Source organism: Rhinopithecus roxellana, chromosome 8 (genome assembly GCF_007565055.1).
Source record: "Rhinopithecus roxellana isolate Shanxi Qingling chromosome 8, ASM756505v1, whole genome shotgun sequence".
In the NCBI taxonomy this organism is placed as follows: domain Eukaryota; kingdom Metazoa; phylum Chordata; class Mammalia; order Primates; family Cercopithecidae; genus Rhinopithecus; species Rhinopithecus roxellana.
The window spans coordinates 50,239,800-50,258,315 of NC_044556.1; the positions used below are offsets into that span (position 1 = coordinate 50,239,800).

Consider the following 18,516-nt stretch of genomic DNA (forward strand, 5'->3'; position numbering starts at 1 on the left):
AAGTGGAGACATTATAGGAGTTCCAGTGAGTGCTTGTGGGATCACTATTGGTGACTTAATCTCTGAAGTCCAGATTATTCACTCTTGTAACATGCTAGTTACATCTTCACTGATGGTGGATGGAAACAATGTTTCAGCCTCAAGTTCTGAGGCTTGACAGGGGATTGCTGTTGAAGAACCATCTGCTGATCATTGAGTCACCATGACCTCAGTGGTTTGTCAGGTTGCATAAGGTTCTCTCTGTATAATGAGATTTCACTGAGAAAGATCCTTGCTTTGGAAGCATTCCAGTCTTCTTGGAGTTTCTTCCCAAGCAGGTCCTTCACCCCGCCACCTCCCCAAGCAGCCCTTTGATGACTCCCTGTCTTCTGTGGTGCTTTTCAGTTACAAAAAGCCCAAGGGGAATGTGTCCATTGTCTTGCAAGTAAAAATTCTTCTGAAGCTATAGCTACAGAGAATAAATAGAGGCAAAGGTGGGTAGGAGGGGGCGGGAAGCAGAAGAAAGAGATACAATACAAACCAAAGGGTGGATTGGAGAGAAAAATGGAGTGAAGACATGGGTTGGAAAGGCAGCCAGGAAGCTCAAGGAGAACAGGAAGATGACTGAGAAGTGGTTTATATAAAAAAAAAAAAATCTTCTCACTCTAAGTCCACAAGGGCTGCAGGAGACCATCAGACCTCAGAAGGGCTGTGTGCCATCCACCCTGGAAGCTCCAGACCCTGACACTGACTTACTTGCTGGTGACTATGGTGTGTGGCCTCCTCCTCAATACTGTCAGTGAACTCAGTGCTTGCATCTTCCGTGTCATCCCCTGCAGCTGCACCTGGAAATAAGTCCAGAAAAGAAAAGTGATTCCCTTCACAGATGGCTTCCAGACAGCAGGTTAAGTTATACTCTTTTTGCCAGCTGCCTCTCATTTCTTCCTTTCTCCATATACATGGGGAAGAAATTCTCCCTCGCCAGCAGGGCTGGCAAGAAAAATAGAACTTTTTGTATCACAGACACTTTCTTACTCATACTCAAGCCTGAGCCTCACAACATAAGCTGACTTTGCCTGCACAGACCCATTTCTAAGGAGTCGACTGTCGGATACACTGGTTAACACACTCAAATGTCAAAAAAGCCTGAATTATTCCCCATTGCCTGGCTACATAAAAACTTTCTCTTCCATAACATGAATCCAACATGCCTAACCCTTTCCCCACCACTGAGTGCCTAGAGATTAGATCTGCCCTGATTCTCTCAGAGGTATCTATTGTTGGGATCATTTATGCATAGGGTGACAATCTCTCTGAGGAACTTCTCTCTGGGGGTCCTGTGTCCTAGTAAGGTTCAGGTCTAGTCAAGATTCACGACACCCAATGATTCAGTTATTCCCTAACTTCTTCCTCTAACCTCCCTTCCTCTTCACCTCTCTCAAACTCTTATTCTATGCAGACATCCTTTGCCTGAAGGGTTTCTTGAACTGCTTTATCCACATGCGATTTAACCCATCCTTTCATTCTCCAAAGATGGACACAGCAACTCTAGGGCCCAAACATCTACACCTTGCTCTAAGGTACAAGTAGCTGCAGTCTGTGGTATGGGCAAAGGTCTAAGGCAGCGCTGACCAAGAGGACTTTCTGCAATGACAGCAATGTTCTGTGCCTGTGTTGCCCAGTACAGTGGACACAGTCATATATGGCTATTGAGCATTTGAAATGTGGGTAGTAGAGCCCTCATTTCAAATCATTGAATTTTAAATTTTATTTAAATTAACTTATATTTAAATGACTACATGTGGCTAGTGACTACCCTCCTGGACAGCACAAATCTAGGGTGTTTCTTCCTCCTTATATTGATTAAAATTAAGACTGTTCATATATTTTAAGATCAAGAGCTATGTTTTACATTACTGATTTTTTGGGAGGTGTAGAAATTTGTTATGGTTAATTTATCAAAGAAAATCTACTGTGACACTCACTGTGTCTTATAGAACCTCTACAACTTAAAGAATCTTGAAATCTTGTTCTCATCCTAGCCTCAGCAACCAACCAGTTACAACTCCACTTCTGACCACTGATTAACCTGGACCTCAAAGAGATTAGGTGGTGAGTCCAAGGTTACACAACCAGCCCTCACAAGAGCTGTGTCAATAAGTCAAGACTCTGGACTCTTAGAAGCCACTCACTTTTTCTTCTGGTGACAAATCAGATCTTTATCTTTGCTTCTTCCTCCAAGACCAAAGAACCTTCTGTTGAGTTCAGACATCCAGCCATGAAAGTCTCTGCTTGAATCATGAGCATTCACTACCCAATGCGGGTAAGGTAAGTGGGGCAGTTCACATCTACATATTTGCAATGGCCCAGGCTGATCTCATGGAAGTGCTAACAGGTAGTTAAGTATGCTGTCATAACAGCTTAGGTTTCCTCATCTACACCATGAACTTTGTGTTAACTTTGGATCAAAGAAGGGTCTTGTTCAGTGAAGCCCCTACCACCTCTACCACTCCGCATCTTTAGAGGTCTGTGGCAGACACTGTACAAGAGGAATTTCCAATACTTACTCATTCAAACCAACCCCAGAAACCATCTCACTCAGGATGCTAGCTGAGTAGAGGTGTATGGACACATTCCCTAATCTTTTGCTGCTTTAAAAACTTACTGAACCCAGGGTACTAATTTACCTAGGACACCCATATCATGTTATGCTTACTTTAGAAAATCTTTCCCTGTACAACAGTAGCAATCACAATCTTTTATGTTTTTCCAGCAAAGGAAATGAATTGTCTCACTCAGTGACAGAAAACAGACTGTTCACATTGTTTCTCTTTTGAACACGGGGCTGGAGAAGGATCCTGTAGTTGAAGAAAGCTCAGCTCTATGAGGTCAGGATCCTCATCCCCTACCATTGTTGCTGGGTTGTGTAGTCAAGCTGGGCCCACATCCCAGAACCATTCCTGCCACGTTCCAGAAGCGAGAATTGAAAAGGGTGACTGTCACTGGTCTTGATGGTTTTTATCTGACATTTTCTGCCCTCCACTTATCTTGGCAGCCTTTCTGGTGCCATGTCTGCATTCTAGGATAATGCTCCATCTTACTTCACTTAAGAGCAGGATGTTATGGTTCTGGCTGCATAAGGAATTAGATGGAGACAAACAAATGTTCATCTCATCTCAACACTCTACTACACAGGGTTTTGTTTCCCTTCTTTCTCTTCTTTAAGCTAGCTCACAGTCTTCTTCCATTATGGCAACTTTAAGGGTTGCTCAGCCTTTTAACAATTTGAATTAAAATGCTGAAATTTTTCTCCCATGTTTGAGGCGTAAAGCTAAAAAATTTATAGAAAACATGGGAATAAAAGAGTAAGTTATCTCATACAAAGTCCCATATATAAGTTTACATTAGACATCTTTTATCATTTTCTACTTTTTAAATTAATGATAGAACTTCTCTTTTGTGAGTGATACCCTTTTCTAAACGTTTACAGCACAACAAAACACTGTCTTCAGAACTAACTTGGAATACTTTGAATTTCTAATTTAAAGGTACCTATGCTTTTATACTGATGACTCTTCTGTTTATTTTTTGATAAAATATAAAATAGTCTGCTACCTTTAGATTCTCTGAAAGCTAAGAATCTCTTCATTTAACTTGCTTCTTCGAGATTAAGCTTTACATGTTAGACTGGCAATTTTATCAAAAACTTTTATTTGAGGCTTCAATAAAAGTTCTCAACTTGTGGTTCTTGGAAGTTTCTAGGCTTTGAACAACATAAAATGGAGGTGATACCAAGATGTCCCTTATTTAGATTTAGAAAATTATTTTCTATCAGCTATCTAATTCTACAAAGTACACAAAAATAAGCCTCTAAAACATAAGACCACAAAATCCTTGGGAGAAAATGTAAGCATTATGCAAATATAAGGTATTCTTATCACTGAGGCAAAAATTCATACTACTGTAGAACTTTTTAAATTGAGTATGGTATAATAATTAATAACATGAACTATGGAGATAGACTGTCTAGATTGGAATTGTGCTTTTTTCATTAGTTATGTCACTTTAGGCAAGTCATAACCTTTCCATAACTAAGTTTCTTCATTTAATAATTAGGGTTAAGAGCATTATCTGCTCCATACTGTCGTGAACTTTAAAGGGTTTGCTGAATTTGAAGTGCTTAGAACAGTGCTTGGTACACAGTGTGTACTCAATAAATATCATCCTTAAACAATATTATTACTGTTATTGTAAGTAAACTGAAGTGGTCCATGGGCTTAGAAGTTGAAGACTCAGAAAGTTGAAGGCCATAGAACCTAAATATCATCAGCAGAAGGAAATTTTATACTTGATGTTATTATCTGAAAGATCTTGATGGATTCCACCTGCACTTCTTCATTTCTGAATACTTGTTTCCCCAGCAGGAGGCCTGAAATGACACCCTTTGCTCTCTGCCTCACAGGACATTGAAAAAGTGAAGAGTTGTCAGTAAAGTAGGTTGAACTCTTTGGAATAGGCGCCTTACAAAAAGGATCAATCATCATTAAACAATAACTGTCTTAAAACTCCAACATGCATAAGTAAGCCTTAGGGGAAACTTCATGACCTTTTTTGGTTTTGTTTTATTTTGCTTTAGAGATGAGGTCTCATTATGTTGCCCAGGCTAGTATTGAACTGCTGGGCTCAAGGGATCCTCCCACCTCAGCCTCCAAGTAACTGTGACTACAGGTGCATGTCACCACACCTGGCTCATGACATGTTAATTCTTTAGTAACGAGTGCAAACTGGGTGGAGTCAAGACCATTTCCCCCAAATTCTACTCTGTAGTCATTATTATCTTCCTTTAAGCCATTAATATGGGATCAACAGAAAAGGAGAGTTTTTCCATATAGTTGCTTAGAACATGGCAATGTTCTAAGATCATATTTTATTAATTTTAAAAGGTGATCTGAAGAACTAAAACTTTAAGCATGCATAAGTTGGCAGTGCCAAGTGTTCTTTCCTTTGGTACTGGGCCTTTGTGTCCGATACTCTCAGCCCCATCTCACTTTCACTCCCAGGTGCTCTGCCATGCGTTCATTACAAGAACGCTCACATTTTCATGTCATGAACCAACCACTGCTGACTTTAATATTATGGTGCTGTATGAGAGAATCAAGGAAAAGAGGCCTCCTATCAAACTACAATTTCGCCTGCACACATTCCCGTCAGGATCATAAGAAAACTATTGAGATTCCATATAGTCCTCCATAGTTTCTGCTAAGAAATAAAATTCTCTATCTAGACAGATTCTGATCATGGAACAGAAGTAGTAGAAAACTGCTGTCTGCAGTCAAACCCTTCATGGCATATCTTTGTCTTTAAATTGCAACATCTCTTAGGTAGCCTTAGGGCTTTCCAGCGCATGTGTTTCAGAAAGTAGCTGTTTTAAGTGACTTGAAAAGGTCAAATCATAATCTAAAACACTTTTGGGGGTATGAAATCCCACTAAAATTCTGGAGTTTCTACTTCTCCAAAAGGGTAATTATTCAATACAGCCAGTTTTCTATACTTAGGCTAACCAAGGCACATGTAAATTAGGACTCCTGGGCAGACCAGGAGATACAAACACTGCACCTACTCTGTGATGCCATAATTCTGTAATGTCAAGAAATTCTTCCTGCTCACGGTCTCTTTTTTTCTTCAAAGAACAGGAGAAACAGGCTTTTCTAGGAATGTTTAGAGACAGCACTACCCACCACAGCTGGCTCCTCAAACCTCTGTCATGCTTTCAGCTATTCTCTTACAGCAAGGAAAGCAAGGTTTTTAAGGTAAAGTAGCCTGTGTCACATTTCTGGGGAAAGCGTAATACTGTTTCTTTAGTCTTACTTCTTCGAGAGGAGAAAAATTCAGGTTTCTTCTTCCTTCCTTTAGTTAAATAAAGACTCATTCTATGAGCCTTGCTTTAACTTGGAATTTAGTAAATAATCAATAGACTGATTCTCCTATACGGAAAAAAAAAAAAAAGATACAAGCTTTCTCTACTTCTTTTTTTTTTTTTTTAATAAATATTTTAAGAATAAAACCAAATAGTTTCTTTTGGCCTTTGATAATTTTATTGGATCAGTAACAATTTTTTTTGTGTTTCAACTAAGATAGCTAAAATTCTAACACTTATATATAAAAATTACACTGCATTTTAGCACAAATGTTAACACAAATTAACAGCACAGTGCCATGAAGAAATGAAAAATATACAGCTTATTTTGGTGGGGAAATGGTCCTGGAAATAATGTAATGCCAAGTTTCTGATCATTTAATATATCACTCCCCTCCTTCTTCATCTGATGTTATGAACCACTTTATTTATTTATTTGAGATGGAGTTTCACTCTTGTTGCCCAGGCTGGAGTGCAATGGCATGATCTCGGCTCACTGCAACCTCCGCCTCCCAGGTTCAAGCGTGAAGTTATGAATCACTTTAAGTCTTCTCAACCACCCACAAAATTTTAAGTGAAAACTAGTAAGACTTCACGGACACAGGCAAAAACTCATAATTTATAAAACATGCTGGTATAAACACATGGCTCCAAAGGTTATAGATTGAGAGAGGTCAGTATCTTGGAGCTATGACTTTGATTATTGTAAAAAGAAGCACTACATATTCATGTTATATACTAAAAGTAAACCTACAAGGAAGCCAATTTGGTTTATGTACTTAAAACCACCATTCTTCATATTATTTTAAATGCAACGTTTTCTGACATTGCTGAACTTTCTATTTTACTCTTCCAGTTTTAGTAAGAGGAAAACAGTATGATAAAGATTTTTTACTTCTGGAATTTGACTTTAAACAACAAAAAGGGAGAGTAACACAAAAAGAATCAGTATGTCCCTTTAAAGTTTAATTATTCTTATTTGAAACCTGGTAGAATTAGTACTGTCAGGACCACAGTTTTGTGTTTCCTTCCATTTCCCATTCTTTGTTGGAGGCAAATTACGATGCTATTTTTTATTTAGAGAATTCATCTTGGCCCAGGTGAGAACAGGGAGAAGTTGAAGACTTACCTTCTGTTAACACTTAGATTACTCAAAAGCAACAGGCTTGTTATTTGATCATAATAAAATGTTTTAACAAAGCTACTGGTACAGAGGGTGAGAAGGTGGCTTAAATCCACATTCTAAAACACATTATAACCGAAATCATTACCCTACAGAAATCACTCCAATATATTATCCTAGTGACTCATTTCTTCTGTTTATTACTGTATTGCCATACTCAGGTTCCATATTTCCAGCTATTTTTCCTATGGTACAAATGGTTCCACACTACCAAAGAGAAAAGAAAAGCTCACTGAGCTTTAACCCTGAGAGAACTGAGAGAAAATACTCTGTATTTTCTTAGGTATCTCACAGGATATACTTGGAAAAGAAAACTGATTTCATTTGTTCTCTCTCTAGTACAATTTCTACAAGGTAAAATGGAAAATGGACTTCAAGTGTGTGAGTTACTAATATTTCTTCCTAACTTCACAGGAAGTTTGTCACCTTTCTTTGCAGGATACTGACTGTAAAGTCAGTAATACTCCATGAGGCCCTATTTGAAAAGGCCACTTGAGCTTTTCAGGGATGCCAAATGTCAAGATTTTGTGATTGTTTTATAAAAAAGACCCTGAAATGGGAAAACAAGTCTATCCTATCAATGGGAACTAGAATTTGCTAATACTACCTCAAGAAAAGCAAAGGTATTATTGTTCTCTCTAAGACTTACAGTCCAAAGGAAAGTGACTTTAGGTAGCTCAGTCAACCTTTATTTCTCAGTGAAAAGGACAATTTTCAATATAATGTGATCTGCTCCTCCTTTCCACAATCAGTAGACTCCAGATCCAACTGGAAGATCAACATAGAGAGAACTGAAATCAGTTTTCTTGAACAGTTTTTGAAGCTGTGAGCCAAACATCTCATGACCCAGACACTGAATTCGGAGGATGAATGAGCATAAAAGTGATAGTTTTTTATGTATATCTGCCACAGAATTTACTTATTATAAACTGTGTAAACAGAATATACTCAAGAACCCTCAAGGAAACTAATTATTATGGTTAGGAACACATATGCTATACAGATTAAGATTTTCTGGATCCTTAATAGATCTCTTGCTATATATAATGTCATAGAAACATCTTTTAAAAATATAAATAAGGAAAAATGTATTTCCTCTAAGAAGCAAAGGTACTGAAACTATTACTGCTGTCCACAAGTGAATGAAGAGAAGAGGGTGTGGAGAAGGTTGGGTGACAGGTAAGAGTGCACATGATCAAAGGAGAAGGCGGACCTACTAACATAGTCCAATAATGTCTTTTCGAAAAAGTTATAACTTGGCTATCTAAAAAGAGAACAGCAGATGAATGTTGATTTATACTAGGTGCTAATAGTCATCAAATTTTCAATACTATAAACTTTCAATAGCAAAGAGTTTAGGGACAATATCTGTCTAAGGACATTTAGTTCACTCATTAAATAAGTCCTCTTGGAGGTTCTTTTCAACTCTATACTTCTAAAACCTACAGACTTCATCTACCCTTAACTCTTACAACCATTACTCTGCATTATTTGCTATTATTCAAAAAGGAAACGTGAGAAAAACAAAATCTATCACATGGATTTTTTTTCTCAATTTAAGTTCTATGCTTCCAATTAAGCATGGCCTAAGGAAAAATTTACTTCACTATTTTTATTTGAAGATTATTTTTACTCAAGCATAAGATTCTATATGCACACAATGCTTTATCTAAAATTACTGTCATGTTGAAAAATGACTGTAAAAGGTAGAATAATCCAGTATGAGAGTCTGTGCTCCTGAAGAGAAATTGGAATATTATATCATGCTAAATATTATTAAATGATATGTCCAACCACAGCATGATCTATGTGTGGATTATAAAATTTATCAGACTCATGCCCTCTAATCAGATGCCAAATTATCACACAAAGTTGTTAGACCAGCAAGCTCTCTCCAGGTAACACTGTTTGCAAGCCTCATTCCAGCTATCTAGACCAGAAAAAGTTAGTACCATATTTTAGTCATATTTATGACATTAAGATCAGACTTCTAATTTATCCTGCTCTCAATTTACTCTTGCTGGAGGTTGAGAGAAGTAGGAATGATTATTAACATAAACTGTAATCACTATGAGCCATTAGAAACCATGCATCACCCAGAGCTGAATCTTACTAGCAGACTCAGAAGGCTTTCTTGTTCTATTAGTAAAATTAAGGAAAGAGGTTCCCTAAATGCCTTGTTGTAATTATACGACAAACTAGTCTTCGATAGGTTGACATTTCTACGAAGCTCCATTACCTTCCTCTTTACTTCTGGAAAGTTACAAAACATTTTGTGCAAGAAAAGGTCTCTTAAAATTAGGAGACTAAGAAAAGTGGATGGATCTGCCTACACTTCCTATCTCCTTCCTTAAATGACTCCTTTTTCCTCGAAAGCCATTGAAACTGAAATGGCAGACCCATTAAGAGTAAGGCTTATGGCTATCAACCTTTTGCAAATTACCTAATCAGAAGATTCCAGAGTGCTTCCCCAGTAGAACATTTTCTCCCTGTCCACTCTAGTTTGACTGATGCTCTACCTCTTATAGACACAGCTAAAGTTACAGAAACAGATGAAATTTACAATGTAATACAAGCCATGTCAACATGTGAAAGAAATAAAGTGTCACGTAAAAAAAAAAAATGGAAGGAAAAACAATTGTGCCCCACTTAGTTTAGAAAGGGTATCTAGTCGCATTTATTGTGCTAGAAAGCCTCAATCACTGTTCCCAAATTTCATATTTAAAGGAACTGAAACCTCAGCTTCTAACCTAGGAAACCTACAACCAAAGGAAATAAAAACAAATTCATGATGTTGAACCCACAAAGCTGCAAAGCAATCTTGGTTACTTTTCACACTCATGATTATCAAGACATCAGAAATACAATCTCCAGTGCCCCTCCCTCTCCTTATACCTGTCATGTTGCCATAAGAAAGCATTGACAATGATTAAAACTATAAACATACATCTGTAACATTTCTTTCTAAAATATTCAAGCACTTCAAAGCCTGAAGCCTATTACTAATTTTTATATGGAGAAATGTATACATACTAAATAGTGAAAAACATAGGACCCTATTTAGTGCCACAAATGGAAGATGCAATACCCTCCTTTGGCTATAATGAGTTATTTGGTGAAACACTGAATGTAAAAGGGATGCTACATTTGAAATTATCTTTGTAAACAGAGATCATTCTGACACTGGAAGACCACTCTAGAAGTCATGTTCTGACTAAACAGCATGACCTTGGTTTAAAGAAACCTAAAGGAATCAATAAAGAACAAATTTTAAATAGAATTTAATCTGTACCTAATCTAATTACACTCGTGTACAACAGTCAACTCTGAGACAGTATTGGAGATAAAAGTTTACTGTGATCACTTTCATAGTTTTTGCCTCTGTTCTTTAACTTGGCCTTCCCAATACTTGCAGTCTACTATTACAAGACTACTCTCCTGGTTTTGATTACCTTCTGATAAGGATTATATCACTTTTACGAAGTCATTCTTATAGACTCTCAATCTCTTTCCCACTCTCTCATCTTAAAACTTGTACTCTTTTGATTTAAAAAATGCTCTCACTCAAAGAGGAGTTGACTGAATGGCAAAAATAATACACACACATGCATTTATGATATGATATGGAACATATGAAATGGATTGTGAAAGTAGGGGAAGAATAAACTTTATTGGCCCACAGAAGGGATGAGGGAATGAGAAGGGGCTAGGGATAAGAATGAATAAAAGTGGAAAAACTAAAGCAGAATGATTTAAAATGTGCAAATACACTTTGCAACCTCCACCATTCAATTTGGGGATTGATATGTATGTACAGTGAGATCCATGTAGGCTAAAGTGAGTTTCACTTTGTAGTTGATGCTACTTGTACCAGTTCTATCATTAGTAAGTCACCGTTTAATTCTGCCAAAATCAGATAAGGATCTTTCTGGTTAGTGCAAACAAGGTTTTCCATCCTGGGCTGCAGTCTGACCCGCCAGTGCTCAGTAGGCATGCTTGTGATGAATTCGCACACTTTCCAGTTCCCCACCTCCAATGGCGGCCAGGGTCTCCAGCCTGTTTAAGCGCTCCAAGCTTCTTCCAAGAACTTCTTCTAGCCGACTGCGTAACACCTGAGCCCCTTCCAGTTCCACCTGCAGAGTTCGGTCTCTCTCAGAGCTGATTAAACATGCCACATGGAAGGAAAATGGATTAGCCATCAACTGTAGTGAGTCCACATTTGCTTCCAAAGAACCACCAGTGCCACTTTGAGCCACGCGACTTTGTAAAGTAATTGTTCTCCAGGACACAATAAATGAATGTAGTCTCTGTGTGGCATTTGTGTTCACTGCTGATAGATTAGTAAAGACTGCTCCCTTTTTAAAAGCTTGCCCCTTATACTAGATTCTGGGCCAATTTCACATAAAATTATAGCCCCTAAGACTTATCTCACACCCCCATAGCCCAAAAAAGAGAAATTTCATTATTTGACTAAAAGCTTTTGTTTCTGAAAAACTAAAACCCAGGACAAACTAAATATAAACTGGAGCAAGACTGAGCCAAGTAGAACCACTACTGGAGATACTTATTTTCTCATTTGTTACCAAACTTGGCCGGTGGGATGGCGTGCTGAAAAGGAATCTGTTTAGGAAACACTAAAGCTCCAGAGGTTCTTTAAAAAGTAACACAATCGACTGGTCCTATCAGACCTTTCCTCTGCCTTCATTTTCCCTGTAGAAAGAATACATTTTTAAAGCCCAACAATAAATTACAAGAAACTGAATAGTAAAAATAATAATAACAATAAAAATTGAAAAAGAGTAAAAGGGGCTAGTAGGGAAGGCAAAATGAGGAAAAAAATGAAGAGAATATAAAATGATCCAGAGAGGTATCATATATGTGACCAAAAATCAAGAGGTAGAAGAAAATATATTCATCATGATAGTTATCGGTGGTTCCAGGATAATTTAGCCATCCCAATTAATATATTTTCTTCGATGACATTAAATGAATATCAGTGCCCATTATAGCCTTACTTTTTTTTTTTTTTGAGACGGAGTCTCACTCTGTCACCAGGATGGAGTGCAGTGGCAGGATCTTGGCTCACTGCAACCTCTGCCTCCCAGGTTCAAGTCATTCTCCTGCCTCAGCCTCCCGAGTAGCTGGGACTACATGCACGCGCTACCTCACCCAGCTAATTTTTGTATTTGTAGTAGAGACAAGGTATAGCCTTACATTTATAATAGAACAGCCTTTAACAGGACATGGATCACAGAAAAGAAATGAACATACATTGAGTGCTTACTCTATGCAAGGCATTATTTTAGACACCAAAGCTGTCTTCTTATTTAAACTCTGCAATAGCTGTGCGAAACAGGCACTATTCCCGACTTAAGATTTTGACACTGAGGCTCAGAGCAATCCATAAAACAAATGACAAAGTGGGTAGCCCCAGTAATTGTCCTTGTTTTTTCTCCCCTCTTCAGTATCATAAGCATCTGCACTTAATGAAGAATAAAAGGCATAAAAAGAATACAATAGTAAAAGAAATAAAAATTTCAATAAAGAATAAAAGAAAAAACAGCCACTCTCTTACCTCTCTGGATGGGCATGGAACTTCACCAGACTGCTATAGAGCTGTCTCTCTGCTTGTAAGGCCTCATTGAGCCGACTCCGTTCATCTACTAGTCCTTCTAGCATCAGCAGCAACTGAGAAAAGAAGAGAGAAGAAGCAATACGCAAATGGCACAGTGAGACATGAAGCCACAGTTAATCCTGAGAAACAAGAAAATGCATTAGCATGTACTAGGACTTAAAAAGCCCACTATCTTAGTACTTAAGCTTTTGATACCATTTTACAGTTTTCAAATCAATGTCATATTATCTTTTTTTTTTTTTTTTTTTATCTTTAAAACCCTGTAAGGTGGAATTCAAACATGGGAGCAAGAAGAAGAAAAAGGAGAGAGAAGCTAGAAGCACAGGAAAGCAGCTAAGAGAAAGGAGTAAGAGGGGAACAGGACAGGCAAGAGGGAAATATATATAACAGGACTCACTAATATTCTTCATTCATTCAATAAATATTTACTGAGCACCTTCTATGGGACAGACTTTGTTCTAGGTTCTAGGGGAAAGCTTACTATCTAGTGGAGGAAAAAGACATTCATTAATCATAGATCTGTGTCACTGTGCGTGTAATAAGTGCTATAAAGATAATGAGCTATGAAAATGTATAACCAACAGAGTTGTTTAAGGTAGAGTTAAAAGCCAGAATGGAGTGGGGTGAGTAGTTAGTGAGAGAGATGATAATGGAGACAGGGAGTACAGGCAATTAAGTCTTCTGGAAAAGTCTGGCATTGAAGAAAGGTTAAACGAGGCTGTAGCTACAAAGAAATTTGGGGAAAAGACAGGGGTTTCTCTCTCTCTCTCTTTTTTTTTTTTAACTGGGAGAGACTTGAACATGGTTAAACGCAGATAAAAGAGAAAGATTCAGTTGAGAGGGAGGTGACTTATGTATGAGTGTGAGGGATAACTACTGGTATGTGTCCAAAAGAACTGCTGCTTTTTTCAGAACTACAAATGTCAGAAAGGGGCATCTACAGCTGCTACCGACCAAAGTAGGAAACTTTAGAGCATAGTTTGTCTATGAAATACCATCAACTAACCCTCCACAAATAGCTGAGATTGACAGCTTTACCATGGTTTATCTCACAGTAGAAAAATAAGGTTTGAGCTGGGCGTGGTGGCGTGCACCTGCAGCTCCAGCTACTCAGGAGGCTGAGGCAGGAAGATTCCTTGAGGCCCAGAGTTTGAGGCTGCAGTGAGCAGTGATTGTACCACTGCACTCGAGCCTGGGTGACACAGTGAGACCCTGTCTCATGTGGTGACTCATGCCTGTATGTAATTCCAGCACTTTGAGGAGCCGAGGAGGACAGATCACTCGTGGTCAGGAGTTTAAGACCAGTCTGACCAGCATGGTGAAACTCCGTCTCTACTGAAAAAAAAAAAAAAAAAGTAAATAAATAAATAAGGTTTACATTCCAATAACTTACCTGTTGTCTTCGGTTTCCTGAAATTTCTTGACCCTGGGATTCTACTGAAGCAACTTTTTCCCGAAGAAGTAAGACTTCTTGGGTCAGGCGTTCCATAGCTGGTATGTCTTCAGGATCAACCAGTTGCATTTGCAGGTCCTAAAGTCAAAAAATAAGTGTGGATGTGAAAACAGCAATAAAAGGGTTATTCAGCAGAGGAGCAGGGGAACAAATGTTCTTGAAATAGTCTGCTATACTTTCAAGTGGGATATTGATAATCACTGGCCAAGGGATTCAGTGTGTGCAAATATTGTCTGAAGATGCCCTACAGCTATTCTGAGTTGTGAACATTTCCAATGGTCTTTAAAAAGTTTTGAAAGACCTTTATGAGATCTTCTTTAATCTGTATGTTCCTGGTCAGAGACTCCATATCAGCAGCCTGCACCTGCAGCTCTTCTTCTTGCACAGCCATCACGGACTGTAGAGCAGAAAGCTCCATCTGTGGAAAGAGGAAACAGTATCTGCCATGTTTACATTTTAACACCGAGGCAAATGCTTTTGCATATCATATCACTATCAGCCAGTAATGCAAAAGAAAATGAGAACATGAATAGGGCTCTACAGCATCAAATCAATAATCCATGCAGTATGGCACCAAAGGATGTTTTATAGGAAGATGTCATAGCTGTTCTTAATGACGTCTTCCACTTTAGCTAGCACTATAAAACACATCAAATTTGTTTAACAAGCTTATTATGATACTGAAAAAGAATGGTCACCATTAGCAGAAGCAAGAAGAGATGAAGTTTTTTTTTTTTTTTTTGAGACGAAGTCTTGCTCTGTCGCCCAGGCTGGAGTGCAGTGGCCGGATCTCAGCTCACTGCAAGCTCCGCCTCCCGGGTTCACGCCATTCTCCTGCCTCAGCCTCCCGAGTAGCTGGGACTACAGGCGCCCGCCACCTCACCCAGCTAATTTTTTGTATTTTTAGTAGAGACGGGGTTTCAGCGTGTTAGCCAGGATGGTCTCGATCTCCTGACCTTGTGATCTGCCCGCCTCGGCCTCCCAAAGTGCTGGGATTACAGGCTTGAGCCACCGCGCCCGGCCAAGAGATGAAGTTTTTATGTATTTCACCCAACAGATGAAAAAATGACAGCATGAGGATATCTCCATTTTGCAACCCTTAATGAATGAATGGATAAGGCATGATACAGCAACAGCTGCCAACATCACGAGAGATCACCAAACATTTCATGCCTCCTGATGGAAGAACATGCCACCACCTAGGAAGAAATGTTGCCAAAAGCTGGCACTACATGCCCTAAACTTTCAGTGTTCTCACCAGAAAATGACAAATACTTGGTTATGACAAAGTTCATTAAAAATCATGATTTAATAGGCCAGGCGCAGTGGCTCACGCCTGTAATCCCAGCACTTTGGGAGGCTGAGGTGGATGGATCACAAGGTCAGGAGTTCAAGACCAGCCTGACCAACATGGTGAAACCCATCTCTACTAAAAATACAAAAATTAGCTGGGCGTGGTGATGTGTGCCTGTAACCCCAGCTACTCAGGAGGACAGAGGCAGGAGAATCGCTTGAACCCGGGAGGCGGAGCTTGCAGTGAGCTGAGATCGTGCCACTGCACTCCAGCTTGGCAACAGAGCGAGACACTGCGTCAAAAAAAAAAAAAAAACCATGATAATAACCATAGCTGCTAACACTATGCCCCCTGGCTCTCTAATAAATGCTTTGTATATATTTAATCCTTTTAAGAAACCTAGTGATCTGACTCCTGCCTACTTTTCCTACTTTAATATCTGCCATTTTACTCCTCACTCATGACTCTGTAGGCACACTAGACTTTTTCTCTTCTAGGAACACCAGACTTTCTCTTGACTCAGCCTTTACAACTACTACTCCCTTTGCCTGAAATATCTTTCCCAGGGCTGCCTCCTGTTCATCCTCAGGTCCCAGCTTATGTGTCATCTGCTCAGAGAAGCCTTCTTTGGCCACCCTACTTAAGATCTCCATCCATGTTGCTTTCTATCATTTCCCTAATATCACTTACTATACTCTATAATTATAATGTTTATTTATTTATTGTCTGTTTCTCCCCAGTAGAAATTAGCTACATAGAGCCAGAGACCTTACTGATTTCATTCACTACCTCATCCCAAGCACTAGCCCAAGCTTAGAGAAGGTCCCCATATAGCTAATGAATGAATGAGTGAATCCTCACAACAATCCTATGAGATAGCTACTCTTTGATGTATACACAAGGTGACTTCTTCTACTCTTCAATTTATAGACAAAGTGATTGAGTCTGAGAGAAATTAAGGAACTTGTTCAAAAATCACAGGGCTGGCTAGTAAGTGGTAAATACAGAACGTGAAAACTCAGGGAAGCTGACTCAGAGCCACTAGGTTATAATGTCTTTCCTGTAGATACCACATATCCATACAGTCTTTATGGTAAGAACAAGTTATTTTAAAGAAACCCTTTAAAGGAATTTAGCAATAGTTAAATATCACCCACTCAAAATGCCCATTCATAGGCATTACAATTTCATGATCCTGAAAACAGGACAGAACCAAAAAGTAACATTACTTTGGATTTGATAAATGTGAGAAAAACAGGAAGAGGATGTGGAAACTAAAATATCTAACGTGAATAATCAGATAACGGCTAAGGTAGAACCACAAAGAGGAAGGGAGACTAGGGGATTTTTAAAACTGGTATTTCTTAAATGCCACACATTCTCATATCCTGAAAACTACCTGAGTCATAAAACATGAGTCTGTTTGTAAGCAGAAATATGGTAATGAAATTAAAAGATAAAATATGATAATTCCATCACAAATACAAACACAGGTTTTATATTATAGATCTAGCTATGGCAAAAGGTAGAAAAAAACTAAGGAGCTATTTGGAGTAGCCAGCTAAACTGAATTCAGGAAGCCATGACACTGACTGATCTTATAAAAGAGATGCCAACATAGTAACAAACAAGCTTTCAGTTTCAGTCGGTAACTCTGCGCTGTGGTCCTAGTATTTCTTCAACATCATAGTTGAGTATGCAGCTAGCTGTGGAGGAAATGCAGGGGGAAGGGAATCTCTAAGGCTGAAAGGCCTCTTCTAAAAAAATTGATGAGAACTCTATGCTAGAGAGAGTTAAAGCGTAAGGTGGGAAAAATGTGCTCTAGGAAATGAATCTTCTTAGGAAGTATGTGAAGTCACAAAAGGCTTGAGTTTGAATCATAGCTTTGGTATTTATTAGTTACATGACTATTCTCCACTCCCATTTTAAAAGAGAAATCAGTGTTTCAGCTTCTTCGTCTATAATAATTGGGTCGACACCACTTACTTTGTGTAGAGCTGTGAGCATTAGTGCTAATTTAAATACCTAGTATAGTACATCGCACATGAATACTTAATAAACTTTGATTATACTCAAATTTCTCTTGTTTCATGTTTCTAAAACGAATTTCATGGGTCTAATGTCATAACTCTAAGCAGCAATCACACAACACTTCCTTTTTTCACTAGTGCTTTACAATTATTATTATTAGTAGTAGTATCTTGGAGGTGGAGTTTTGCTCTTGTTGCCCAGGCTGGAGTGTGATGGCACGATCTCAACTCACCGCAACCTCTGCCTCCCGGGTTCAAGCGATTCTCCTGCCTCAGGCTCCCAAGTAGCTGGGATTACAGGCGCCCGCCACTACACCTGGCTAATTTTTGTATTTTTAGTAAAGACGGGGTTTCGTCATATTGGCCAGGCTGGTCTCGAACTCCTGACCTCAAGTGATCCGCCCACCTCGGCCTCCCAAAGTGCTGGGATTACAGGCGTGAGCCACCACTCCCAGCCTTTACAATTATTTTATTCCAGTTAGCAATGGGGAGAGAGGGTTACGTTTTTCTAGCACTTAATAAGTTTTAATGGTCCCAATCTAAAAACAGGAGCATCTTTTTGAGATAATGTATATATAAAATAACTTTCTCCAAAAAGAAAAAAGTCATGCCCGGCATTTGGACTCAGATATTATACTTGGAGAATTATATGCTTTTAAATATAAACTATTTTGAAAGAAAAAATAACAGAGATTTTGAAATTAAGACTTAACTAGAAAACTCACCTGACTTTCTCTTTCTTTTTTAGCCATGAGTTCAAGTTCCTCTTTGGCATTACTCAGTTCTTTTTCTAGCCCTGCAACTGTGTCCAAGTCTCCTGAAATAAAAATATAGCACTAGTTTTAACTGCTATTAACATAATGTGGTATCTGCTGCTTCCTTTGAGTAATTTACAGAGGACATATTCCAATAATAAGAGAAAAGAAAACATACACACAGGTTGTTCTTTGTAGCATTATTTGTAATAGCAAAATACTGCAATCATCCTAGATGCTATAAAGAAAAGACTGAATACACAACAGTAT

At 38.6% G+C, this 18,516-nt stretch overlaps 1 protein-coding gene across 17 annotated transcripts in view; it reads right to left on the minus strand.

Moving 5' to 3' along the window:
* LOC104660340 (myomegalin) overlaps window positions 1-18,516 on the minus strand; it is a 223,801-nt gene that overhangs the window by 41,166 nt on the left and 164,119 nt on the right. For all 17 annotated transcript variants that reach the window (XM_030935208.1, XM_030935209.1, XM_030935207.1 and 14 more), the window contains 6 exons: window positions 18,217-18,308; window positions 14,469-14,585; window positions 14,108-14,245; window positions 12,655-12,767; window positions 11,110-11,237; window positions 736-824 (listed from right to left, as the gene is read on the minus strand). In XM_030935208.1, the coding sequence (XP_030791068.1) occupies window positions 736-824; window positions 11,110-11,237; window positions 12,655-12,767; window positions 14,108-14,245; window positions 14,469-14,585; window positions 18,217-18,308 (677 nt within the window). The remainder of the gene's footprint in view (window positions 1-735; window positions 825-11,109; window positions 11,238-12,654; window positions 12,768-14,107; window positions 14,246-14,468; window positions 14,586-18,216; window positions 18,309-18,516) is intronic.